This window comes from Echinococcus granulosus, assembly GCF_000524195.1.
Source record: "Echinococcus granulosus chromosome Unknown EG_S00002, whole genome shotgun sequence".
NCBI lineage: Eukaryota > Metazoa > Platyhelminthes > Cestoda > Cyclophyllidea > Taeniidae > Echinococcus > Echinococcus granulosus.
Window position 1 is genome coordinate 2,480,562 of NW_020170382.1, and position 27,293 is coordinate 2,507,854.

General features: G+C 40.8%; 1 protein-coding gene across 1 annotated transcript; it reads left to right on the forward strand. All coding sequences in view use genetic code 11, as the record gives it.

The window, feature by feature from the left end:
• Positions 1–602: 602 nt before the first annotated feature.
• EGR_00613 (Anosmin-1) lies at positions 603–27,293 on the forward strand (the record flags this gene model as incomplete). Its single annotated transcript, XM_024489862.1, has 16 exons — positions 603–728; positions 8,663–8,740; positions 8,813–8,863; positions 11,360–11,590; positions 13,201–13,413; positions 14,330–14,584; positions 15,978–16,070; positions 16,713–16,769; positions 16,853–16,976; positions 17,260–17,442; positions 18,325–18,497; positions 20,788–21,052; positions 24,955–25,250; positions 25,784–25,949; positions 26,870–26,939; positions 27,134–27,293. The coding sequence occupies 16 exons, from the start codon at positions 603–605 to the stop codon at positions 27,291–27,293; spliced, it is 2,541 nt and encodes an 846-aa protein (XP_024355859.1).

Genomic DNA, 27,293 nt, shown 5'->3' on the forward strand with positions numbered 1-27,293 from the left:
CTCCAACCCTTCTAAACAGCATTCATTGCTATTCCCAGTGATTTTCAGTAATTAATTTTAAGATTCGAGGATTTCTCTTGACTAGTTTTGCAAATGTCCATTAATGATTCATCGCTGATTTCACGAAGCAATATTTTCAAACAGTACAAAAACTTGCTAGTAATTCACCTACAATTACCCACAGACACCCAAACGACAGAGACGCCGACGACGTTAAACATGTTGATGTAGTTAATGGAGTAGCAGCACACATCCACTACCATAACCACTCATCTCCCCTTTTCCATTTGGACCAACCAGATGAGAGCTTGCGTCACATTGGCTTCCATTTCCGACCAATCACACCTCGAGTTGCTCTTGCACGTGCTTGAATGTGGAGAAACTTATCCGCTGTTGAAGGAGTTATTTTTCGTAGTAAAAACTCACTGCTGCTTTTTTGTTTGTCCCAGTGTGCGTGGGAATGCACACTCTGAGTTTGGAAGGTTTACGATACATTATTCTGGAATAACACGCCTATACCTACATTAACAAAGCATCAAAACTAATTACTCACATACATGATAACGCAAATGTGGGTTTTGAGTTTGCTCCGTTGGATCCTGATGCTTCTCATTGCGTTGCGATTGGAAGCTGTTTCTGACGCTGAACAGAGGGCCTTTCTGCGAGCCCAATGCAAGGCGATATGTTTGCAGTACTTCGGGCACCCTGATGATGCTGCTATCAAAAGGGTGAGTTGAGAAATTCCTTACTAGTTTGCTGCCTTTCTGGTGCTAATTTTTTTGAAAACAAGACCGTTCCGCCGGGTCTTGGGGCTCTCAAGAGCAGAATACTTCATCGTTCTCGTCAAGACACGAATTATCTTATAGGAAATTAATAAATTGTGTTTGGGAATGATTATTAGGTTATCCTCATCCATAATTCGCACTTAAAATACCCAGTCCTTTTGATTTTTGCTAGCTAGTTTCCAATGAAGCTTTTTTAATGATGCACTTAAGTATAATGTTTAATCAGAAGCTATACTTCACTTCATGTGATTTACGGTTTTGAGTAATTTTGCTTTAAAGAGAACTTTTCTTCCCCTGAGTTTATGGACGGTCTCGTGGAAAATAAAGCTGCAGGGATGTCTGCACTGTTCACATTCACTCTAATCCGGCTTGCCATACTGAGTAAACTCGGTGGAGTGGTGTTTGTCACTTGAATGTCGTTTTGATGGTTGATCCGGCTAGCCCATTGCTATGCCGATTTGCTTCCACACACTTTGCGTTATTCCTTATCCCGAAATTGAGAACTTTCCTGACTTGCTGATGACTGGTCTGTCTTCGACTAGTGATAATGAAAACTCTATGAGGTCCGAAAACTAGGATTTGGATCCAACATACCTCGAGGGTGTTGCTTCATTTGGGTCGGCATAAAGCGCTGTTTTGCTGAAGTGTGTCGTTTAAATAGCGGTCTTCCTCCCGGACAGTTACTCATGCTGGAAACTGCCCTAAAAAGTTTGCTATTTGTGCAGGCTTCTAGTGGCCGAATTTGCGATTCATCCGACTAAACAGTCTCCCGCCGATTCCCAAATCTGAGAATTCCACTGAGCTTAGCTTTATAAGACCGAAGTTGATCAGGTGCCAGCTATATTATCATCAAACTAATATCTATTCCCTTGGGCTCATGTGTTAATTCAATGGTGGGTGGTTGTTTTTTTGTGGGGCGCCCCTAGAACAATTCCCCTCATTTAGGTTGGGATTTGCTATCTACAAATACTGACCCTTCGTTTGACTTGACCCTCTTCCCAAGCAAGGCATTAACCAGAGCTCATTTTTTAAGCTACTACACAGCCTAGCCTCAATAAAAGTTGCTCTAGAGTGCCTTCTAAATTGTGGAACCAATCTCTACTTCTTATGCCAAATTTCTGTTATCTTCCAAAGTGCTTTTAAATGGATGGCTATCCAGTTCTAGATGGTAACTTTTGTCGGGAGGTAGCTCATTACTATCGCCTCGTGTCTCCCCAAAAAGCTTACTACTCTTTAGGTGAAATCGTCATTTTGAATTCCCGACCAATTTTTAAAAGCTGTGATATGAATTTTGGGTCGGGTTTTTTTCCTAATTTATTGCTTCTTATCGCGAAGTCTTGAATGGCTTTATTTGTTGATGCAAAAATATTTTACAGAAAATATTTTCTTAGCTTTTAAAACCGACCGCATTTAATATCCCTCTTTTACCCCGTAAATGATTTCGGAATTTAGACAGGTCAAAACTTGATCATGTCTCACAGGAAGCCTCCATTTGTCTCATCATAAACAAGGGGAATTTGGGGCAGGGGTGTAAATCCTTTTTCCTCTCCAAAACAATTACTCATTTTTTGTCTGTCCCGCCAAAGCCCTAAGTTGTTGTTGTTGTCTACTCTGTTTTTTTCCTTTGAGGGCTCTTCTAAGCTTATCAGAGCGGAAGACCGCCACAAGCAAAACACTGTGCAGTCGGATTCGGCCCCTCTCTAGGAGGCACATTCAGCGTCCTATGCATCTTTCTGTTTCTAATTACCAGTGTTTGGGGAAACTCGGCGGAAATTCGCACTATTCTTTGCTTTTATCAAGAAACCAAAGATAATGTTTTAAAGTTTGCATAATCCTTAATCATGTAGGCGTCGGAAGGAAGGTAACTGAATCAAATGGAATTTGCCCTGAGGGATTTAGTTTTGAATTTTCCCTAGTTGTAGGCTGGAACCAGAAATAGTAATTTTGCTGCCTTATTGGCGACTGAAACAATTTCGCACTTTGAAGTGTCATCAAACGAAAAAACTTGCTGTGTGCCCATTAGTGTGCATAGGTCAAATTTGGGTATCTTACAAGCTAGCAGTTCCCTTCCACTAAGTATTGTTTCCACTAGCGTTTTTCGTTGAAATTTTAGTGTAATGGCGCATCACAGAAGTTTTAGTTAAGTGTAAACTGGCATGCCGAATTCTTATTCGAAATAGGTTTAGTAACACACTTCTAAGCTTTATGGCATTCCAAATTTTCCTTGAATGTTCCTTTTTAGACTTCTCAAACAGACTATCAATTTTATCAGTTGAATTAAATATACTGGTTCTGCAGCTATTAATCTTCCAGCAAGAGGGTTTTGTTGTCCCAGTCCCATCACCAAACATCCTTCTGGGCAAACGTTTAGCTTTTCTCTGGTAAGGTTACAAACAGTGATCACATCAAATACCATATAATGTCTCAATGCACTAGATTAGAATTTCTACGGTTTTCACACATCTAAAGTGGATTTCTTGATCCTTTAGCAAATCACTAAAAAAAGGGGATCATATGCGTCAATGTGAGGAACCGCGGCATTTGTGTGTGTGCTTGTATTGCCCTCTGGTTTTCTTGTTTTTGCTGCTCAGTTGCCGCTTATGCCGCTGCCTCAGCCAGCGTTGTTGCGGTTGGCAAATAAGCCTCAGCAGTAGTGTGACATCTGCCGTGTCACACTTCAATTACCGCCATCCCTCCTGGTTGTGTGATTGTGACTGTGTTGACTACTAATTTGTCCACAGGAAGGTAAGCAAATATGTAAGCTAAATCAACGATATGTGGCAACAGCAGCAGCATCACCTCCTCCCGACATTTACACCTTCGAGGTGGGGATTCACGCCTCCGTTACACCATCAGCATGTAGCTCTCTGACTAAAAACAGCAAATTCATGTAGTTTCCTGCTTTAAGTAGTGCCGGCTTGACCAAGCTTACTTCAAAACGGTGAATTTAAGGAGAGCTGGATAGCTGATATGCGTAAAATTGTTGTTGACTTGTTTTTTAGAGGTTTTCTGAATTATCTCAAAGTAGAAACCAACACTATTTTCTAAAGTACACGGCCTTGCTTCCTGGTGTAGGAAAATATTTCGTAGTTGGCGTTAAATAAAGCTTTTTTGCTTGTTCATCTGCCCAACTCTACCCTACTCCCAGATCCTAGCACTTATCCATAGGGGCGTATATTCAACAACCCGCCGGGAATCGCTTTTCTTTTGAGGTTTTACCACTGCAAAAATTCTCAGCTGCTAATTGGACTGTTAGACCTCACCGATTTCTTCCTTTTAACTGCAACCGAGTGACTAAACAAAAAAGGCTGCTCAAAAAACTCCGGGGCTGACGGTTTTATCTCTGCCACTGCGAAAAAAGACTTTTTTAAGTGAATCAGAAGGGCTCTCCCCTCCATTCTTATTTCAAGTCTGCGCTAAGGGCTTTTTTTTCGGTAATTCTGCTGCATTCTGCAATCAACATTAACGTTTTTATTTAATGATTTTCCGTAGTTGTAATAAGAAATTATAAGAGGCGCCTACAGAAGTGTCACAACATTTGTTTAGAGCCCTTACCAGTGTAACGTGAAGCTTTTTGTCTATTTAAACAATTTCCTTTGTCCTGATAAATGCTTGGCCGATCTTCGTTGAAACCCCTCTGGAATGTCAGTCATTGAGTGAGCGCTCGTTTTTCCACTTTCTCTTTGTGTGTTTGTCTTCTTAAAACCGCTGTGCTAACTCCCATTGGTTAGCTTTGGCCAATGCCTCCTCTACATCTGGAGTAACTCAAGAAAATGTTTGTTATTTTTGGCTCGGATGTCAACGTTTTTTTTCATTATTCGCTACGTTTACCATCCAAAGCTTCCACTCTTGGAGGGGTTATTAAATATTTTTGGGCCCGTTTACTTGGTTTCTATTATCATTCTTTGGCCACCACTACCGTACAAAGGCAAGCAATGTCTCCACTTTAGCAAATGGAACTTGGCATAATTGCGGAGAGATAATGGAAAACCTGATTTTAGTAAAATTGCTCTTTACTTCCAATTCATTTGACTAGAGCTATACGTTTCTTGAATAGCAAAAGTAGGTGTCCAAACCGCATTCAAAGTTTTGATTTATCACATTAGCTACGCAGCGCTATTGCCGATTGAATCCCGTTGATCATAAATTCGTACTTTACTCAATATTCCGACAAGAAAACAAACAGACCAGATCTTTTTCGATATTACGGGAGGATATTTATCATATTCAGTAAATTTAAGGTAAAAAGTTGGTTCATTTTTCATACACGTAGGAGGCTTGTCTGCATGTCCGGTAGTCGTGCCGTTGTCACGATATCAAAAGTGGAAGTAGGAAGTACCTACTTTATAACACTCGTACAGTTTTTTCTACGTTTTGTGTAAATTCACGCGTCTAAGAGCTATTACTTTAGAGTATTCATGGCCCTTACGCATGTAAACCACGTTGGGGATAGTTTGTAAGCGACGTTAATATTAGTGCTTTTTTCCCGTTGGGTGATTAAGTAGTTTTCTATCGCCAAGCTATGGGATTAAGAACCTCGGATTCTTTCTTTTCTAAGCATCTCCAAGACCTTTAACTGGGTAGTATGTTATTTGAAGTTTGTAAGATTGGGTCTTTTTGGAATCACCTTTGGTCCTGTGAGCATCCGATTCTAGGCAGTAATTCTAAAGCGAAGAAGTAGGAAAAATAGCAAATGTTAACATAACAAGCGTTAAATAAACTTCTTTCCCATTGATTCTTCCAGCATCAGTTTTTTTACCGATAGATGACATTGTAACCCCTCCCGAATGACATTCTTTCTTAACAGTTGTCAGTTGCTGAAATCCTTCTGTCTCCTTTTGATGGAAGGTGGATGGGTTTGAAAATGCGGTGAAGGCAGCGAATGTGCATGCTTCTCAAAACAGCACAGTATTTGTCGTGGCAGAAGCGGCGGTGCTTTCCGTGTTGTAGGCGCTAGTTATCATAGGGGTGGCTGCAGTGACGCCAATAGTGGTTATAATGTGATGGGTGTGGCCTCTTCCTCTTTTCCCCTCTTTCTCACCCCTTTACCTCACATCTTCCATGTCATTTGGAGAAAGATAAGTAATCAGGCACTTGCCTTCTTTCCTTTTCCTCTCACAGGCGAGAGAGTGAGAGGCGACTGTATGAGTAATGGCTCGAAAAGTGAGTGAAGCATTACTAGTTCAATTTACTGATGTTATTCACAGCTCGCATCTATGTAGGCAAGTGAAAAGAATTGGAATGATTTCGTGACCATCAACCATCCGAAGGAGTACCAACGTCAATTTTAAACAAGTTTAGGCGGAATCAGTAAGATAGACTCCTCGTAATAAAATTACGATAACACACGCTTCCACTTCCAGCATCATCATCATCTACATTTAGAAGCATTTTTTAAATTGGATTTGAAAACTCTAGCGTGTCTGCCTAAATAAACTTTAGGGTGGAGAGAAAATTAATTTCCGTTTCCATCACGTCGGTGAATCATACCCAATCACAAACGCACTGTCTTCAATATCCTCGAAAGGCGGCTTCGATTTAACTGGGCAAGTGGACTGGGAAGTGCGGCAGCTTCAGATAGATATTCAGTAGAAGTTCTGATTCACTTCTACCTTTGTTACTCTGCAGACACATGCACACATGCAGGCATGGTCTTAATTCAGACCGTGTGTTCATTTGGCACACGGACCGTGCGTGTGTGGGTTTGTGTGTGAACTTGGAACTTAAACACAATTGTAGCTGGGTGGGTGGTGGTTCATCTTTGACCGAAGCAGATCATGCTGCGTCAAGCACACCCCTGCACTGTTTTCACAACTTCTCAATAGTTTGGGTCCCGGCATTAACACACCGGCCCTACTCTACATCCAGTTAAAGCCTTCTATGTTAGTCAACCTTGCTTTGTTTGACAGGGATAAATATTTTACTTTGGATTAAGGCAACTCACCAAGACTGTGTCCATTAAAAGAGTATTAGAGGAATCAGCATTAAAAAGTCCTTTTGTACATGGAACATTTTTGAACCTACACTAATTTTTTCCAAGCATTGCATTACTAAACAGTACCTGTCCAAAAGTGTTGGTTCATGGCTTAACTTGCTTGGATGGCAAAGTAAGGCTAACAAGTCTTCAGATACTCCATTCGATTTCATGGATTGAAATAATAATCTTCAACGCTTCTAATACCTAAATTATCGAATAATTCAATGTGTTTACTTTTTTTGTTTCAATTGGACGAAATGCGGTTAGATAGATGACTACCATGTTGTGGTCAACTCAAAATTTTACCTCAGTTTTCTGGATAGAACAATTGATTGGGATTATTCAAAAGTTGAGCATGATCTTAAAAACTCAGTCACACCTTTTCGCTGCGTTCCTTTTATCAATTATCTTGTCACCACAAGCAGAACTTGTCAGGGATGTGCCCAGGGTCAACAGAGGTGGTGATAAAAAAAGGTCGGTTCATGCCAGTTGTCGCTTCGCCTGCAATAAATTTGCTCCTTCCCAGAAGAGTAGTATGGCAATCACCGCGTGTGCATCTCTGACGCAGCAGGCAGATCGCTGTAGCCGTAAAACTAGGAGAGGTAGAGTCGCTGACCTCTCTCTCCCAATTATCCATACGACGTGTTGCATGAACACGTACATACCACTGCGGGGAATAAGGTCACACTGACTGACCTCGAGGTTATTTGGTGTAGCGTTGTGTTGTGCTACGTGTTAGATATTTCGCGCGAACGTCCCGATCGGTGCTGTCACCCCAAGGGCAGGCGTGCGAAAGCTGCTTGAAGACTCCTGTTTCATGTGTAGCATCTCGAATCATTGCAGGACGCAATGAGGTGCGACATGAACCCATGGGCATGAACAGAATACCTTGAGATAAGCACTTTAAAATGACAAAAAACATCGCCTTATTGGCTACTGCGGTGCTAAAACTTGCCCTTTGGGTGCCCATTCACGTCTCATGAATACTAGCTTTTCCACAGAGTCGGAAACGGAACCTGAACCTACTGTAGATTACATAGTCCTTTTGCCTTACTTTCCCATACCTCTATGGTATGAACTTCAGAAATAATTCCATTCACAAACCTTGTTGTTTTAGTTGGATAAAGTAGTGTCTGTAGGCTATTTTCATGTCTATTTTGCAAAATATATCTACCAGGTTCATGGTCACTAATGATTTTTGAGATATTCCTCGGATCGGTCATTACTTTTTCTGTACAAAAGACTAACCCCTTCGAAAACAGCTAATAATGTAATGTTCTTAAGATAGGTCCCTACGGCTTTTTGCATAAAGGATGAAGTGTATCAGAGGTTGCAAATCCGAAGGATTGTTTCCTCAATACCATTGCTATTGTCGAAAGAAACATTGAGAGAATAAAACTATTATTGCGTTAAATTGCTGTACCTAAGTCAACTGTAGGTTACCTTTATTGAAGAAGACAGCCTGGGCAACCAAAATGCATTTTCTGGGCCTATTTTTTGCTGCCCTGCTGAGTTCTGCGATTCATAGATCTGCTGACATATTACACTAAAAAACAGTCGCTATTTAACTTCAAATATATGCCACTGAATAGAAGCCCTTTTAATACTTTTTATTCAATAAAACATCTTTCTAAGGCTTCCTTGGTTAATAATATAGCTTTTGAAACAGACTTGAACCCATCACTGTCAAGTAATTGGCATCCCTATGATTGATTGCAAAAAAAACGTTTTGGGGATATACTGTAAGCGTGTTATAACAGAAATGTTTCGCTGCACTGCAAAGGAGATACTGTGAATCAGAAGACCAGTCTTGATCGCTCTTGGTAATGCGAAGCAGTTGGCTCAGTCATTGCGTATACGCATGTTCATCATTCCTATACACCTTCTATCCCCGCTACAGATAATGAATCGGTTGGGTGTTCAGAGCGACCTGGCCTTCGACTGTTTCCAAAACCAAGAGGGCAAATGCAGAGATGCAGTGAGTACCTCCTTCCGCCACAGCCGTCGGAGCAGTAGCATTTTGGTCACTTTACCTTTTTCCCTTCACTAGTGTTTCTCCGCCTGTGACGAGCCTCCCAGCCACTGCCAATCTACTTGCTCGGTAAGCGTTAGTAAAAGTCATCACTTTTTTCCTTAATGTACAAGTAGATCTGGTAAAATTCAATTTCTGCTGTGTGGTTATTACCAGCTTTATCTATAGGCCCAGTGGGAAAAACTGTGACTTTTCCTCACTCCATTAACTACAGTCCCCAGAACGAGCACTTTGAAGAACTGTTTTGTGGGGCCTGCTAGGTCGTCAAACGCTAAGCTTTAACAACTGGCATTCAGTGTGCTTATGACACTAGGTTCCTTTTATATGAAATATTATCACACTTTTTCGAAAAAATCAACTTGGTTGAGGTCTGTCATTTAAGTTGAGGTTGTAATAATTTGAAAAGCTCAAAACTATTTCTCATTTATCTGTTCCTAGCGAATCCGTCTAGGGTCCCCAGGTTACTTGGATGTTAATGTTTCAATCACAACTTGCGCTTGCAGGTGTAGGTCTACCGCCCTCCATGTTTCAACCGGAATAAGCAAATTTAACTTATGAAACACCAATCGTATACATGTGAATAAGTATGAAGTTGTGGAGATGGTTGAATGACACTATGCAACATCGAATCACGATCGGCTGACCAACACATGTTTATAACCTATCTGCGATTTAAGAGACAGAATGCAAAAGGCTGCCGATCATTCAGTTTTCTACCGCAAGACAATTGGACTCTCGTCCTATTCACGCTTTTGCGCAGTTTAGTCATCCTCTTTTGAGATGTTATCTTGTGGCTATGGCTGACTCAACAGCTCCTCCCCCTACTCTCCCTCCCCTCGTATTTGGGGGCGTAGAGCTGAGTTTTGATGGAAGAAATCGCCCACAATGGATGTCTCTCTTGTCTTTCAGGACGTGCAAACATGGCGGCTCAAGCGTGCTTTTGTTAACACGTCGTAAAATAACACGTAAAGTGGATAACACAACATCTAATAGTGTCCGCGAATTTATAATGAAAACTATAAAAAGGTATCCTAGACTCGAAATCAGAAGTAATTCCTATATGCAACTGGGGAATTCGCATACGTTTAGGTACCACATCACAGTTCAAGCATAAGTAGCTAATTTGGATGATCGGAACGACCTGCTAGGCGTCGCTTTTGCTTAATTGTCCCGCAGCTCACGAGAGGAGTTGTCTCTGTTCCCACTTCGGACCGGTCCACATGAGATGTGGAATAGTTCTGGGACGTTGGTGCTATAAATTTTACTGACATCTTGACAAACTGCCCCACCCGCGTACTTTCTCGCACACAGGCCAGACAACTACGTGACCATTTGAGGTTGGGGGATTCATCTAATCGCCCCTTCCCTTCCAAAATTTGGTTTCCCACCGTTGTTAGTCTGATAGCCGCGAGACGACATCCGACTCTCTTTTAATGTGCTCTTTGTTCCACTCTGAAAAAAAATCCTTCTAAAATTGCGTTTTCTACTAGGACGCACAAATTTACCCTGACCTCTTCTGACCCTTCAAATGGCGTAATAAAACAAACTTTGAAGGGAGAAGACGGTACATAACAAGCCACCCACCGTGAGGGGTACCCTGATTCGCTTGGGCTATTTGTGTTAGGGTGGTGTCAGATAGTCTCATTAGGAGGTGAAACTGTCTTCTACTTCAAACTATCCTGGAAAACAGGACCTGCAACATCCTTTTAATTTTATGATCTTTGAAACATGGAAGAAGAGTCGGGAGAATGGATAATTTTAGCGGAGTGATTTAATCAGAGGTGTAATTTTGGCTCAACCAAAATCCACATATTACAATCTAGTCACTGCCTCGATTGTCTACGGGCTCACTAATCATCCCCTTTAAAGAACTGTGGGGGTTGATAAGATTTGGCTCAGCTCTAAGGTATTGCGAACTTAAGCACAAAAACAAAATATGCTTTATTTGCATCATACACGAGAACGCCTTACTTATCGTTGAGCTAGAATTCTCGAATGTATTCGTGACAGGTAATCCCAGGTTTCTTCACGAATTAGAAGTAAGTGGGTCTACTTTGAATTCAAGTGGAAGATTTTAGTCTGTCTACTAGATCCTTCTGCCCTTCTGCTTCCCCAATCATTTCCGGGAAGGCAGGTATGTACTAGGTAGCAGTAAATTCAGCAGCAGTAAAACCAAAAAACCGGATTCGGCACTGTTTGATTAGCAAATACGTGAGCCTCTGGCTATCTTATCTTTTTCGTGAGCTAAGCTAGACAATAGATCCGGTAATGTGGTTGGACGTTTAATAATAGCAAAACATTCGGTGCATTTACGACTGATTTATAAATTTTGATTATCAAAAACAGCAAAAATCTAGATTTAGCTAGTATGGATAGAAATTTCCACTCACTTCGGAGGGCGTAAATGAGGGCCCATTTCGGTTATTAGGTAAACCATTTATAATTTGTCCAGTGAGTTTTAGAGTCTCCGTGTTCATGTCTTCAGAAGCACATTTCTAGCAGCAAATTCAGTGCTCTCAATACTTGGGAGTTTTAACTTGCACTTTTTCCTTCATATCTTGACAGATCGGGCGCGTGGACTCTGTAGGCTGCCATTTGGGTTGCCTTCTCCTCACTGACATCCACAACAACCGTCCAGGCGAGTGCCCCATCCCCGGCGTGCCGGCAAGTGGGGAGGAAGCGGGCCTCTTCCGCCTCCATTCGCCCCTCTGTCGCAAGCTTTGCGTTGACGACGCCTCCTGTCTCCATCCTTTGCAAAAATGCTGCGCCTTCGGCTGCAATCGAAATTGCACCATGGTAAGAAGTCCTACCATCCAGGGGAGGGGGGAAGAGGGTAGAAAAAGATCGGAGAAAATGTTTTGCCTAAGCGATGAACGCTAAGGAAAAGAAAGCTCTATCGATGTATTTCTTTTTAAAGTTCCAAATATTGGGTAAGAAATGTGGTAAATACGCTTGTCCTGGAAATAAATGAACTCCAAAACGCAAAACAGGAATAATTTCCTTAAACGCGTGAATAAATGGTTTCGCTTTTTTCATACTTTTATGGCAAATTTTGCTAAGAATCAGCCATTTGGGCTAATTATTTGTTCTGCTGTGGGTCATACCAGGATTTCCTTACTGATTGACAAATTTGTAGCCGCAGCTTCGGAAATGTGTGTCTGAAAACCTTAGTGATATTTAAGTGTAAGGTCAGCTCTTTGGTGCCATTTTGTATTAAAAATTCGCGCTTGCATTTTTGAGACGTTCGATTACTTAGGTACAAAAATTCCACCAAAAACCATCAAATTCATTTATTCATAAATTATTTGATTTATGTTTACTTAGCAGCTGCAATGCGATCATAAGGTCATTTTTTCACCCGTTGATCTTAAAAGGAACACTAATAAATTTGGTGTTTTTAACTGAAAACTTATGCTCAACTAGTTTGATACGCAAGTGGAGTGTGCTAATCATAATTTCTGTGTCTGTATTGTCTGTAGGTACTGGACAATTTCACGTTTGATGATGGTCCCACTATGAGGGCATCAATCGGTTGAATTGTTGTCCGGTTTTATCAAAAATGTGCCATTTGCTCAAATTTCCTTTTGGTTATTTGGCTGCGGATCGAAATGCTAGTTTGCATTAATTTTAATCTCAAGTTGTTCTATTGTATTTTTTTTCAAGTGGCAAATTAACTGCTCACAACAAAGCTACATAATTTCTTTAAAAAGTACTAGCTTCATCTTTGTCAAAATAAAAGTTACATTGAATTCTGTCAAAAAATTTGCCGCCAGTTCTAGCCTGTCCCTCTTTATTCGGTTGAAGATGTATCTAGTCCACTTGTGAGTACCACCCTATGGGAGCTGTTATGAAAGCCCCAGTCTCAATTCTGTTCTGCTAAATGCGTCACTTTAATCCGGTGGAATCGTACTAGGTCATCATTTAGCCTTCAATCTGATCTCATCAAATGTGTCTGTGCATCACTTGCGTCAGATAGCGCGCTTCGAGGAGTCAAAGTGAAGTAAAGTTTCATCACCCATGATAAAACTTCGTCTACTAGTGTTTTTCCAGCAGTGAAATAATTTGCTTTATTTTCCTTGCTTCGATTTTTAACAATTCACAGCAAGTTGTCACAATTAGTGGGATTTACATAGAGATAAAGCACTCATTTCCCGTTTGACCCAGCCAACCCTTTGCCAATTGTTTGGGCATTTAATTGCCGGTTATGTAGATGGGTATTGGGCCGGCTTATTAATACACTAAAGCGGTTAACCTGAAGGTACCCAGATATGTTATCAGGTGAGTTCCTTTGTACCAATGGGGTCGGGTAGGATCGGCGAATTGAATCTATTCTAGTAGAACGAGCTAAAATTACCGTAATCCTTGTTATAAGCTGAAATGGAAGTTTATCATTATCCATTTCATAGCCAATATACTCAGAGGCTGTGCCGCTGCTGCCCCCACGACCATCTCTCCAGCCAGTGCGGGAGAAACCCGGCACCATACAGATCTCGTGGGGCGGCACCTACGCCAACTTTAGTCGCGACCACAGGCCCCTTGTCTTTATCCTGCAGACGCGTTTCTGCATCTGCAAAAGCTTCAATGTGGAACAGGCCTCTCCTTGGCAAACCTTGCTCATGGTGTGTGCTCTATTCTGAATTCACTTTTGGGCTGTCGAACTAAGGACTCAAAGTCCAATTTTCAGTTGTTAGAAGAATTACTGACCCTCTTATTACGTTTGTGCTCTAAATAGAAGGAATGAGCAGTTTGCATTACTAAGATGTTTGAGGAGATTACCAACTGCATCAAGAGTGGATGCCTTTCTTCGAAGTCGGTGTTCCTTGGCCTTGACAGTACAAAGGGCACCCTAAGATTATGAGACCGTAAGCAATCGACATGCCGAATAATTCCTTATGGTTAACACTGTAACATATTTTGTTAAGAAAGCCATAAATTAAAACAGGTGTCAATGCCATAACAGTTTCAGCTATAAATAGCTGGTTCTTGATGTTAGACTTTAATCAAGTTGAAAAATGGTGAAAACTTTGTATAACCTGGCGGTTGTTTTGGCTTGCTGCATTTGCTTCAGAGCGTTTAAAGCCATTAACGTTTTTCCTTATGGATACTTGAATTCTTTCGTACCGAGCGACAAATTGTCCAATTTTCAGTGAGTCCCATTCTGGCTGCCTTTGGCTCCAGTTCACTACTTATGATTTTCATCTTCCGAACGGTTTTCACATTGTAAATCGCATTAAGTATGAGTATGAAACCTGTACTGAAATCGATGTAACGAAGACACTGTTTCTAATACAAGGGCGCATTTTATACCGATCACTTAAGAGAAAGAATCCTTCAGAGAAATATTAGCTCAGATTAAAGGGGATAACCATTTCGAGGTGTACTAAATAGAGACAGAAAAATATTGCAAACTACGAACGTTTTAGCAGTAATTTTTTACCTAACTATTCAAACAATGCATAATTGCTTAAAGAGAATAAATAAAGCCCGGAAATTGGATGGGAGAAGCCTGAAAGAGAATGCTTCTCAACCCAATAGGCAGTTAAAACAGAGGCAACAGTTGACACCTTCGAGCCCGGCCATAAGTACCAATTTCGTCTGGCAGCAGTAAGCACACAGGGCAGCAGGGGCTTTGGGCCGGCCTCCCGGCCCTATCCGCTCAGCCCGTCGCAACCCCAGCCGCCACGCAATGTCACCGCCACCAAGTGGCGTATCCACCCCAACGGGGAGGTCAGCGTGCGTCTCAGCTGGACCCAACCTGAGTCCACCGACCTTCCTCTCATCAATTACTCGGTGAGTGTTCTACAACGCCTTTTGCGTGTTTCATCGTCAATTGCGAAAATAGCGACTTACACTGTTTAGATAGAAAGTGCGTTTATTGACTAGATGGGGCGTCTGAAGGATTTTTGGGAATCCTGCTATTCCATTTACTTCGCAAAGGATATTCACATGCTAATGCTGATGAGGATTAAGAAGAGGTATTTTAGGGGAGGGATGATCATTTTATCGGCTAAGGTTGTGTTTGAGCTGTCGATTTCTACGTTTTTTTTTTGCAGAATCCAGTGATAAATTCCCTTATTCCATTCACTGATGGCGTGCGTTTTAATATGGTTTAATTAACTGGTAATAGGCTGAAAAGTTTATTATATGTTGAATCCTGTTTTTGATTGAAAAACGTAGCTAGAAAATGTGAATTAATTTCCTTCTACCTGCTATGAAGAAGGCATTGAAGACCATCGGTGATGTTTTTAACAGTCAGAAGCAAAATTTTATGGTAAAAGAGGAGGGAATTGGTAAATAGAGAATTCGGTAAATCGAACGAACGACTTCTAGTAGCCAGGAGGTATGACCTTTTCGTGATTAACGGCGGTGGTGTTCAAAACAAGTTAGATCTGGAAAGGAACAGAGAAGTTCCCCTATTAACAACCAAATTCAAATTCAACCTAAAACGTATTTTGACAGATCTTCATTGCTTTTGTGTCCCGGTGTCAAAATACCTTTTTGCCCAAGTTGGCCATTCCCTAGTGGGACTGTACCACGTGCTCAAGGTAGGGCGGGCAACGGCTTCCTTTAAGCATACCATTGGGAGGAACCACCCTTATCAACCCAAGCTTAGAAGTAGCCCATTGTGTTCGGAGTATTCAGTTGTTGGCCTATAAAGTTGGGATGACTTCTTTGCTGCAGCAGAATCGTCCTCATGAATCAGTCGCGGCCAATAACAGTCATATATTTTTACGAATTTTCGGTGTTGCAACACCAAGGGAGGTGATGTTTCGGTAAAATGGTTGACCCAACAGTTTGGGTTAAATACATGGTTTCAAAGCACATTCCATCATGTTATCACCTTCTTCATGTAAAATTTCTTCGTACCAAGAGCTTCAAGTGAAATGGGAAAGTGTTTCACTTCTACTTTTTTCTCTAAAATGAGGGCTACTCAAAAGAATTCCCAACAATCCCTCTAATTTACGCAGTCTTCGAAGACCGCTATTTTTCATTAAACTCTAGAATTCAAATTTTCGAAAGAAATTGCTTAACTTCATTCGAATTTTGGAAAAAATAACTTTAGAACATCGTTCTGTTCTGCAGATTCTCCGTGGTTTGTGTTGATTACCTTCCCAATTACCCTATAAACTGTTTGCCTTGAACAGACAATCTGGCTTAAAATCCCATTTTCTTATTTCTGCAGGTTTCATGGGCACTAGATAGAGGCTACCCAACCCCCACCAGCGGTAAACCGCTGAAAGATCTCAGCGCTCCTTTCATGCAAAGTGTTCAAACCGTAAGTCAGATGAAACGATCAACGCAACGTCTCATTGATAAATCATCCATTCTCCTATTTGTCACCATGTGCGTATGGCTGTGAAAACTGTTTTAAATTAAAATTTGCTTAAAAGGTGACAAAACAGGGACAGGGTAGTTTGATCGGTTCTGCCTAGACGTGAATGTGCTGAGATTGAAGGGGTGGGATAAGGATTCAACTGCCTTTGGTTAGCCGTCTCGGTCAAAATTGTAATCGTGCTAATCATCGCCCGTTTGCCAAACTGGAAATAAGCAGCTAATTTTTTGAGACTAAAGTTCATACAGTCGATTTAAAAAAGGATGGGGGTATCAACCAGTTTCTGATTCCATAGAACTTAATTTGAGAAGAAATCTACTTGGTGAAAATATGGATACTTTCTTCCAAAGAGGGTTTTATGTACCATAAGTTGGATTCCCAATATTTTGTTAGAATTCCCAAATGGCTACGAACCTGTTGAAGCGCTTCCTTGCTATTGTTAGAATAAAAACGGGGCAAGATCCTAACAAACACTAGGAAATAAGTGAAAATGTGTTTTACTAAGGATGAATGACTGAATAAAAGTAAGTTTCTCAGTCGTGAGATATCTGAAAATACTTTTATATCGACTGTTTCATTCGTTAGAAGGACTCTGAAATCACGATAAATTCTCTTCGCCCCGGATCCTCTTACAAAGTTCAGGTGGGTTAAGCTTGTCTCATTAATCACAATCATTATTTTCTTCGTCAAATCCGCCCTTATTGATCCCTCTCATTCTCACACAGGTCACGGCAAACTACTTCCATGATGAGGGCAATCTTCAGTCGCTTCCACACAACTTTTTCATCTCCACGCAGTCCCTTTTACCACCTTATCGTCAGCAGAACATGGCTTTCGAGAACGTCAAACGTAAGCTTCCTCTTTCCCCCCTTCCACTTCTCTCACCCTGACTCACACTCGTTGCGGTATTTTTTTATCAGATGGCAGCGGTGGCGTGTGAAGCTCAAACCCCTACCCCTGAGTCTCCCTCCTAAAATATCCAGCTAAATAATTCGTATCTCAGCTATCAAAGTGTAACCGCATTGCTGTTCTGGCAGTAGTTATTATCGCCAGATAAATCAGACGTACATATTGTGGAATTTATCATATCCCACACACGCAAAAGGCATTTCCCCAATTTTTTTGCATATAGATTTACCAACAGCAGCTGCTCATGGTGGCAATAATGGCGATAGTTATGATGGCAACTACAGCGATGACAGTAGTACTTGCAGATGCAGTGGCCTGACGAGGAATGACGAACGATTGGAGATAAAACCACCCGAGGTATTCAATGGAGATCTCACTGCTCTTGTCCAACTGAAATCTTTTTCCCGTGAGTTATTCTAGAAATTGGTCTATTAACTTATCTTCCAAACAGACTATTGGAGTCCGTTTTTACTAGGATCTTACAAAATCGTCTATCGATGGTTCTTACATTAGTAAGATTTATTTTTGCAGTGTTTCTACAGTAGACCATTAATGATCAGCACCCCATTTCAAGCTGTTCCTTTCCGTCACAGTCTATGAGGTAGTCCTTGGTAATGTTGGGATTGTGCTGTTCAATTTCGACGTTATGAATTAACTAGTTAGTTGTGTGACGACTAAACTATATAACGTCAGTAAAAAGTGGTTTGTGAAATTAGAAATGACTGAAGTGATTCAAAATGGACCCCAATTTGCACAATATTTTCCGACATGTACCCCTTTTCTCATTGTTATAATGGAATTCGAAATCAACTTTGTTGTCGAAATGATTGATATTTTTTTGTGGGTACCAATTAATCTGGAATCACTTCAGTTAGTTAAAACCTATGCAAAATGGAACTTTTAACTCGTGAGGTACTGATGAATTGAATCTGACAATCATCTGTCAAACCAGCAACTCATCAAGGATGTTAACAGAAACTACTTAAGGAGAAAAGGCGAGCCAAGTACCTAGCCTCCACACTAGAACTGTGTAAATTTATTCTTAAATGTGAGTTGTAGCGAGTCATTGGAATCTCGTTAAGGAGGTTTCGTGAAGGTCTCTAATCGTAGCCATGACTTCTGCCTACCCATTCACAAGGGACCTCCTTTTCATCCAGGCCTTCTTACTCCGTGTTCCTCTTTTCTATTAGTATCCTAACTCCGGAAGTTAGGCAGTAATTAAATGGGAAGATGAGTTTTTCCCTGCCACTCCTCAGCCCATTTGTTCAAACTATCGTTTCCTCCACAGATATGGACACACAAAGCTATCGTATTGAGTGGTTCCCGCAGGTCTGTATTGAGTCCATTGAGAATGCGCCTACTTTAACATCTGCTGTTTCCTACCCTACTGCCATCAATGCTGCTACCGGTTCCATACATTCAGTGAACACTGGCAGTGAAGTTATTACAGCTACGGTTAGGGTAAGTTTTCCGCTTCCCTCATAAATTTATCTAGCTTTTCAGTTATTTCAAAGGATTGGCAACAGATTTTTAGTATAAGTGCGGTCTATTGGACATGGTGGCATAAGCAGGAAATCGAGTCGCAAGAGATTTACAAGACTCACACAACCAATGATGCACCGAAAAAATGCTATCCTGTTATAAAGTCCTAGCACATTCCCAGGGTTAGCTGAAACTCCGCTGTAGCATGGATGATACCACCATAAATTAACTCTGGTCTCCTTTATGAGTGATTATTTCTTAAAAACAGAATCCCTCAAATCCCCCGCTTGCTGTTGTTTCATTCTGTTGGTACTTCATTTGCCGATCGGTGTTTTAATTAGCATAATATGGCTTATAATAGTTAGCTGATTCAACAAAGCTTCCTGAAACTTTTCTAAGTGAGTCGAACAGAAGGACGTTCACATGAACTTGAAATAATGAAGCATCGTAACAAAGGTAACAAATTTAAGAATAGCCAAATTCAAAGCTGAGATAAAGACTTCTTATAAAGATAGGGTATTTCTTACTTAACGGCTGTCCTCTCATACTGAAATTGCATATAATATCAAACATTTCATGTTAGTGCTTTTTAGCACAGCTGGAGATAGAGCGAGTTCCTTTTCTCTCTTCATAAATGCTAATTTTGAACGCCTTCTGCGTATAATGTGCCAACACTCTGAGATTGCGTTTTGGAAAGGGGGGAGAGAGGGGGGGACCGAGTGAGCTGTGGTATGCCCTCTCCCTCACCCCCTTCACTGACAGCCTCGCGAGTCCATTATTCCAACGACGCAGTCCTTGTGCGTGTCACCTCTATTTGTCCGATTTATATAAATCCTAAGTGGGGGTTCGACTCATTGAGACTATTTCAAAAATGACGACAAGCTAGATGAGACTTTGAAAAGTTAGAATTCTTCTTAGAGAATGCTATCACGACTCATTTCGCTTGGAGAGATTTCATAGTAGTTCCACTTTTGGGTGTTAAAAGTGGCCTTTTAATGACACAATGCAGGGTTCTCAAATATTTTTGTGCTCTAGATGAACTCTATGAATAAATAATGGAATTAACAGATCTCTTTAGTAAATGCGAACATACCACGTCTGGGTAATTACGACAAAAGGCAGCAAATAATCAGTTTTTGACCTTTGCTATAATCAAGTTTGCGTACAAATTCTAAAGCGCTTGCGTCCTGTAGTGTCTTTTTTTCTAGTAGTTACTTAACAATCCCAACACTCGGCTTACTTATCCTCCAGATTTAATGGTATAAAGTAACAAAATCTCATCCCTACTTTCCCCTAAATATCCAAAATAGTAGAACTGGTTCCACTCCGTGGTGGAACTCGATGTGATTTTTTCACAATCACGTGCAAAATAGCATTGTCTATCGCGTGGGTGTGGATTGACTATCGCCATTGACATTGGTCGGTTGTCGTTCACAGTTCGCTATCTCGACGTTGCACTACACGTGAGACGAGGTTTTGGAATGGTAAAATTATGCTTTTTTTCACCTTCCCCCCATGCCATATTTGCGTGTTTATTAGTTCAAACATGTAGTGCTGATACTCTCACTGGCTTGCGAATATGTGAATTCTTAATATTTACAGCAATAGCCTAAGAAAAACCGGGAAAGATGACGACGTAACAAAGTACGGCGTGCCCGAAGGGAAAGCCGATTTGCTTAGAAGGGAAACGTGATTTAATTGCAAAGGAAAAGATTTAGTTAGTTTGCAAGTTAGTGCTTTTCCTACTTGCTTTGAAATACAGAACTAGCAAAACTTATGTGGACAAACATTTATCATGATCAATAGGAAAGAATCATGAGTAGCTGAACGAGTCAGTTGTGCCTCGTCACTGTTCATAGCATAAAGTGGGGCAAGGGTCATACAAAAGCAGACAAAGCCTTTACCAAACCCCTTGTAAGTCACCACAACTCAGTTCTTCAGACCAAGTAGTCTCCGTTTTTTCCGTGGAACTTTACAACTTGTCTTATGGCGTCAATTAATGTAACATTTGAAACTTTTTTGATTCTTCGATGCCTGAATTGCTCTAACTGGTTGTTTCCAAAGTCTGGTGGTTGTAATTACCTTGTTAGTAAAGACGGGTCCGGGATTAGCAGTGGAGCTGCATGGCCAGAGTGAATTTGGGTGGAGTGATTCATCACACAGTAATATGCATAATTCATAATCCAGGCAAAAACAGTAAGGTAAAAGTTCATGAAATCTCTAAGCTGCAAAAGCAGAATATCTAGGGATTTTGATTTACCCATCACAGAGTCGGATATTTCGACTGACCAAATTGAAGTTCAACTGTGTCTACGTGGTGCGACTCACGCCAGAGGAGGCAGCTGACGTGCGCTTACGTTTTGAGTCACTACAACAACACGAGCAGCGTCATCTTGTCAAAGCCAACCCCTCGTCTGCGTCTTCTTTGTCAAGTGGGGCTGCGGGAGACGTGGTGGCTGGGTGTTTCTGTACTCGCTCCTGTCGCGAGACCAAAACCGCCTGGAGTACGGAGCCCATCGATTGCCCTGCTGCCGGTGAGTCTTCGTCTTCTCCCAAGAGCATCAGACACAGTAGTTTAGCGCACTAGACAACCAGATGAGGTGAGGAAATTAAACCACCATCGTCCAAGTCTTCTGTCATTCTAAAAGGACACCAATTATTTCCACTTTGTTTCTCCATTCATTTTCGTCGGGATGTGTAACCATCGTGTTAATAAGTTCAAAATTGACATTGACTATTAGCGATTTTCACTAGAATGGGATGTAATTTTGCGACTGTAAATTCGTAATACATTTAGCCATTTGTAAAACCTGTTTCTTATTTTATTGAAGTACATTTCGGATGTTTTCCATGAGTCTCTTTCCTATTGTTTATTGTAAGTTCCTATGAATTTGATTAAGAAGTGAATCTCCAAGATTTTATTTTCATATCACCAGCGTCACATCTCTACAATTCTTATGTGCTAGTAGGGTTGTTTTCATTGTCATCTTACACAAAAAAATGTCCTTCTCCACAGCTGCTCGCCACAGCATCTTCTAACAGATTGTAGAGTACTTCTTTAGTTGCCTAATTTTAAGAATTTAAAAATCTCCTTCCCCATAACCGAATTTACTCTTACCATTTTCTTTGGAAAGCCAAAATCTGTTTTGAAAACTTACAAAATATCTCTAAAAACTCCTTTTGTCAGTGCAGAAGGTTCCCGTTAAGCCGTTCTCATCACCGTCAGTGCCACCTCTACTGTTGTGCAGGCCCTCCTGATTTTCATCATGCAAAAACAGCGAATTACAGTTAATATCAACTTCTTCATGGTGATCACCTCGAAAATACATTTACAAAAAGAGGTGGACTTTCGTTAAAATATGAAAAACTTTTTTTCTAAAAATGGAGGTTATTTTGACTGTTATAAATTAGCTTTTGATTTGTCTTTTGAGAAATTCCTCTAAACTTTTTTCATACACCGGAAATTTTCCTCGAATTGGTTTACAATCCATTCAAAATTATATGGAAATCGAGTTTGTGGTTTGTAAACTAGGCAGAAATAAATTCGTGGAAATAAAGATTTTTGGAATCGCTCTCCGAAAATTTCATGGGACTCGTAAGGAGACTAACTGTCAAGGAGTATAATTCCTCTTTTAAACCACTCATAAATTGATGAATGGCATCTCTTAATAACGGTTAGATTAGTAGCAGCAACAAAGGGGGCTTGAAGAGATGGTGTGAATGCCACGACCAAAATGGTGTGGAAGACCCCAGATGTGCTGTGAATGGTCTAAGCAAACATTTACAAGTTACGTTCCTGTAAAAATGGTTTGCTGGATTAGGTGTCATTTAAAAATCTGCCTCAAAGTTTTGTGAAAAGCATTTTGTAAAATTTTGCAAAGTATTGAAGGGAACTACTTTCTTGTGATTCTCCCCAATCACTGTTAACACCACCTCTGTCGCAATCATAAGGAAATTCATTGCTTTAACTGTCAACGCGCCTAAAGCACCTAAAAAGCATTTTTATTAAAAGTATCAACGCAAGCCACCTGCTAGATATGCGATAAATTGCTGTGATTTTCCAAAGTTATGACTCAATTTGTTCATATTACGCCTAATCTGAGCCTTTTGAGTTAATTGCTATGCTTCCTTGAAAGGAATTCCAAGGGATGTGATCCTTCCACACAGCCTTCTTTGAAGGCGGTTTTAATAAATGCAAAACGACAATTCCGGAAATGAGCTATTGTTTTGGTCGACAAAAGTGTGTTCTCAAACATGAAGTTTAAAAGGCGTCCAGAAAGTGCAAAATGACTACTAATTAGGGGTAAAAGGTGATGGTTCTTTCAAATTACATGTGCTAAAATGCCATCATTGCTGTATCCTCTCATATGTTAATGCTTTGATTCATCGAAGGAGACTTGCGGTTTACTTTGTTCTGTTAGCGCGGAATGTCCAGAAGCCCGCAGACGTGAACAGTTTGATCATATCATGTATGCCGTAGTAGACTAAACAAAGTTGACACAGGTGTGAACATGCCGCACCTCGTCGCCTCCTGAGGTGTACGCAAAATTGTATTCGGAAGCGGTTCGCCAGATCAAGGTAGTTTCAAAAGGGGTTTTAAACAGCGATGGCAAAAATACCACGTAAATGTACGTGCAATAACGCTTGAAAGTTATTGCAGAAATTCATCGTAACACAGGCTTTGGAGAAATGGCAATCTTTTTCCGGACAATGCCGAGCTGATTTGATAAACTTGCCAAAGACCTTTTAATTAATTTTTTTGGAAATTTTTGATAAAACAAAGTGTATTCGTAATTTACCCCGCTGTAAATTTGAAATGGGTCAACAAAATTCTAGGGGATATTCAAAAGCGACAACAGAGAGAGTGATCTTCTTCCGCTTTCGGAGAAGGGATAGCACTCTTGAGTTCCGCCTACTTCATCCTTACTTAAATATTCCCTTGATTCATTTAACGCAACCGTCCACTAGTTGTGTTCCCCCTTAGCAGTGATGAAGGTTTTTTTCGAGTTTCCTGTCCACCCATCTTATAAAATGGCCTTTTTTTCAGCTGAACCCATCCTTCAAGCTTGTTTAAGCAGTCTTAACAGCAAATATATGGTGTTTTTTTTCAGGTTTTCACACCATAGGATTTATTTTTCAAAACACATTGCTAACTCTATTTCTCAATAATTCCTAAAGGAATGACTTTTTCTCTGACCATGAAAAGAGGATGGAGTATTTGTTAAATATTTAAATAAATACCCCGAACTGGTAGTTACCGTTTAGCGTTTGACACTCTTACCCCGAATCATTTGTTTAATAATTCATTTTGGAGAATTTGGCACGTAATTTTTTGGCACAACTTTAGGTGCTGGATATTTACTCAACCGCTTTGGGAAAGTAATCATTTCTAACGGAGATGTATCTTCCAGCAAGGAAAATATAGGGAAAAGGTGTGTTGTGTTCAGGATCTTGCTAAAAGGACAGCGATGGATAAGCGTAAGAGACTGCAATTTAGTGCCCTTTTGCTTCAGATATTCCCTTCAAATGGATGAATATGTAACGTCCGAGTTCTGTCTGAAAACATTACAAGGTGAGCCTAAATTGACAGAGGATTTGGTGAGCTGTTGGTAGAAATAGCATGGCTTAAGGGTCATGGCATTTAGATGGTGATCTAAACTTGCGGAGACTGAAGAACCCACGTATTTGAAGTGGCAACTCGGAAAAATATCGTTCTACCACAGGTTTAGCGCCTTAAGTACTATGCTGTTATTAAATTCTTTAGATCGAGATCTTCAAATCCTATGCAAAAAATGGTTTTCTTGCAATGAAATGTTTAAACGTTCTTGTAGCCAAACTGTTTTAGCATTGGCCTGCAGTCCAGACCAGTTTTATTTTCCTCAGCATCTTTTGTTTAGATGCAAATCGGGTTTGCCTATGTTATTCGCCCTACTTCATCTGCAAGGCGTTCAAACATAAAAGTCAATTTGCTATTCTTTCACGAAAAAGGTAGAAATTTGTTTGACATTTAATGAACCGCAAAATATTCTCCCCTCGATGAATTCACAGATCGTGGTTTGCGTTTTCTAATCCGAGATTCTCATAAGGTCTTTTCTCCGTTTTCTTTGCTCCAGTTCATATTTCATTTTCATACGTGGGTTAGGTGTTGATAGCTTTGCAGACCTGACCTAAAATTTTTTATTGGTGCTTTTTTGATTCCATATAGAGTTTGAAAAATAACCGCTTCCGGAAGCGTACGGTTAGTTCTTTTACACGTCGGTGTCGCATTTCAAATTCTTAAAAACGAAAAGATCAACATAACATACAACCACAAAGCAGTAATCTGTGGTACGACTCAAGTTGCCCACCCGTCAGACATTAATCCCCAATAGCAAATAAGCATTCATTTCTCAATTTACGTTAAATCACACCCCCTGTTGTTCATGTCATCTCTCAGAACCCGAACTACCGAAGCCACCACGAGACATCCAGGTTAAGTTGGTGAGCTACGACCGCCTGGACTACCAGGTCTCCTGGCGCCCTCCATTGCCGACAAAAGCGTCTGCAGCAGTGTTGCCGAGTGGCACCAGCCACCCTGCCAGCGCCGCAGCCTCGTCAACCGCCTTCACTCGCTACCGCGTAATGTTGGCGCCGCGCAAGGAGGAGCCTGTGGACGCCTCCATGTACAACGACGAGGCTGGCTTCAGTCCCATTCCCGATCTCCAACACTCTGACGTCCGTGTCCTTGATAAAGTGGGTCAGATGCTGCGGCTCAGATCGCAAGCTTTTTACTCTTTTCATCGATCCTTTAATTGAAGGGCTGAGTTCGTCTTAGTGGCTTTCATAGCGATTTAATGATCAAAAGGTTGAAATTTAATTTCATCCGATGAAATGGATGTTTGTCAATCAAGTAAAGTTTCAATCGTACGTTTTATTGCATAAGTCGTTATTTTGACTCGGTCTGAGGTTTGATATTGAGCTTTAACCAATCTCTAAGCGCTATTCAAGGCGCCATCCCAAATTTCAAATGAGCTGATTTAAACTAAACTAAAGAGAATATGAATATATATGATGCTTGTCTAAGATCCTTCCAGAAGGAGAAAGATAAAATATGGTTCCAATCAAGTCCTTTAAAGGTTAAAACAAATCCATCTGGAATTTGCAACCTATCATTTCAAATAATCAACTAAAGAGTGCATTTGTATGAAATCGCCTAGCTAAATTCTCTATCGTTATCTCTACTCCTCTTCATTTTTAAGTACTTTATCCCTTATTAACATTTTCAGAATCAGACATCACTAATCCTCCCACGTCTGCGACCACGAACCTTTTACATCGTACGAATTCAGACCCTTGGTGGGACAGATTTCGGGGTCGAAAGGGAGAGCCCTCCTGCTGTTCACTATTTTTCCACCCATGACGACGATTTCCACAGCAGTGGACGTACAAATGGTAAGTTCGAAAGTCGGCTGTAAATTGAGATTGAACTTACCTATTGTTCCCTTAAGTAGAACGCCCATCACCTTGTTCGTAAATCTTCAGTCGTGAGAGCGCTGCCTTGATACCACTTTTTAGATCCATACATGATGCGTGGTGTAGATTGGAGGTAAAGCAGTCGTGTACCTTTGATTAAGGCGATACGCTGAATATTGCAATAGACTATTTAGAGAACGTAGGGAGAGCCGTGCAGCTAAGTCTGAGAGTTTGGAATACTTGAATAAGGCGATGAAGGGTTGTTTAAAATTCTGCAAGTTACGATGTTATATGATCCTCGGGGGGAATATGGCTAGAAAATACAGGGGAATTTAGGCTGACTTAAGTGTCTTAGTTTAGGTAAATGGTCAATGTAACCACTATAAAATAGCCTTGAGCCTGAGGTTTGGAAAAGAGTAGATAAGTCAAGTTTTTTAATTGAGAATTCCACTTTGAAGTAGTCTTCTAATCATAATTTTCTTGGATCTGCATATTTGTGAAGTCCACTATAATAAACACAAGTTACTGCAAACAAAAGCCACCGAGAATCCTTTAGTTGTGCTGCAAACGTGTCAAAATCCTCGGACTATAGTATTGTTGTACACAAACCCCGTATTAGCGACCGTTGGTGGTCTCTGTGTCTCCACTCGTTATCGAACTGTAGCTTACGCGGCCGTTGCGTTTATTGCCTTATTCAATTGCCTAATTGCCTAAAGGTGTCACTTTTACTAATACGGGTGACTTTCTAACGTGTTCTGATCAAAATAACCAGTCTCATGTGCTGAGTCCATTTAAATGAGCAATAGTAAAGTGCAGCCTTCTGTTTTGGGAAAAAAATCCAAATTTTATTATTTTTTTAAGTACGATGCCTGAGTTCTCTATTTATTTTATGCCTTTAGGGTTCTTTGCGGAATTAGCCTCAGATCGGGGTGCGTCAGGTCCATTAGTGCTGTCCCCATGGCTGGTTGCGTGGACAGTGCTTCTGCATAGCCTTTTACTCTTTATGTTGGTGGCACCACCTTCATAAGTGGAACCGCCTCCTTTTGATACTAAGAAGTTCCGAGCCACCCAGGCAAACTGTACATACCTATCCCCCCTCCTCACCCACCCGCCCTCCATTACTCCTGCCTACCTCCTTTTTCGTTATTTTGCTCTCCACACAGCGCTCGAGCGTCTTTCAACTGTGATCTCAAATTACCCGAAAAACTAACGGACTGCCATATACACACTCACACCTCTGCGCTCAATCCACTCATCTCAGCAGCCCTCCTGTCCACAGAGTTGCAGACTGACGGAACCACGTTTCGCAATACCTCCACCTAA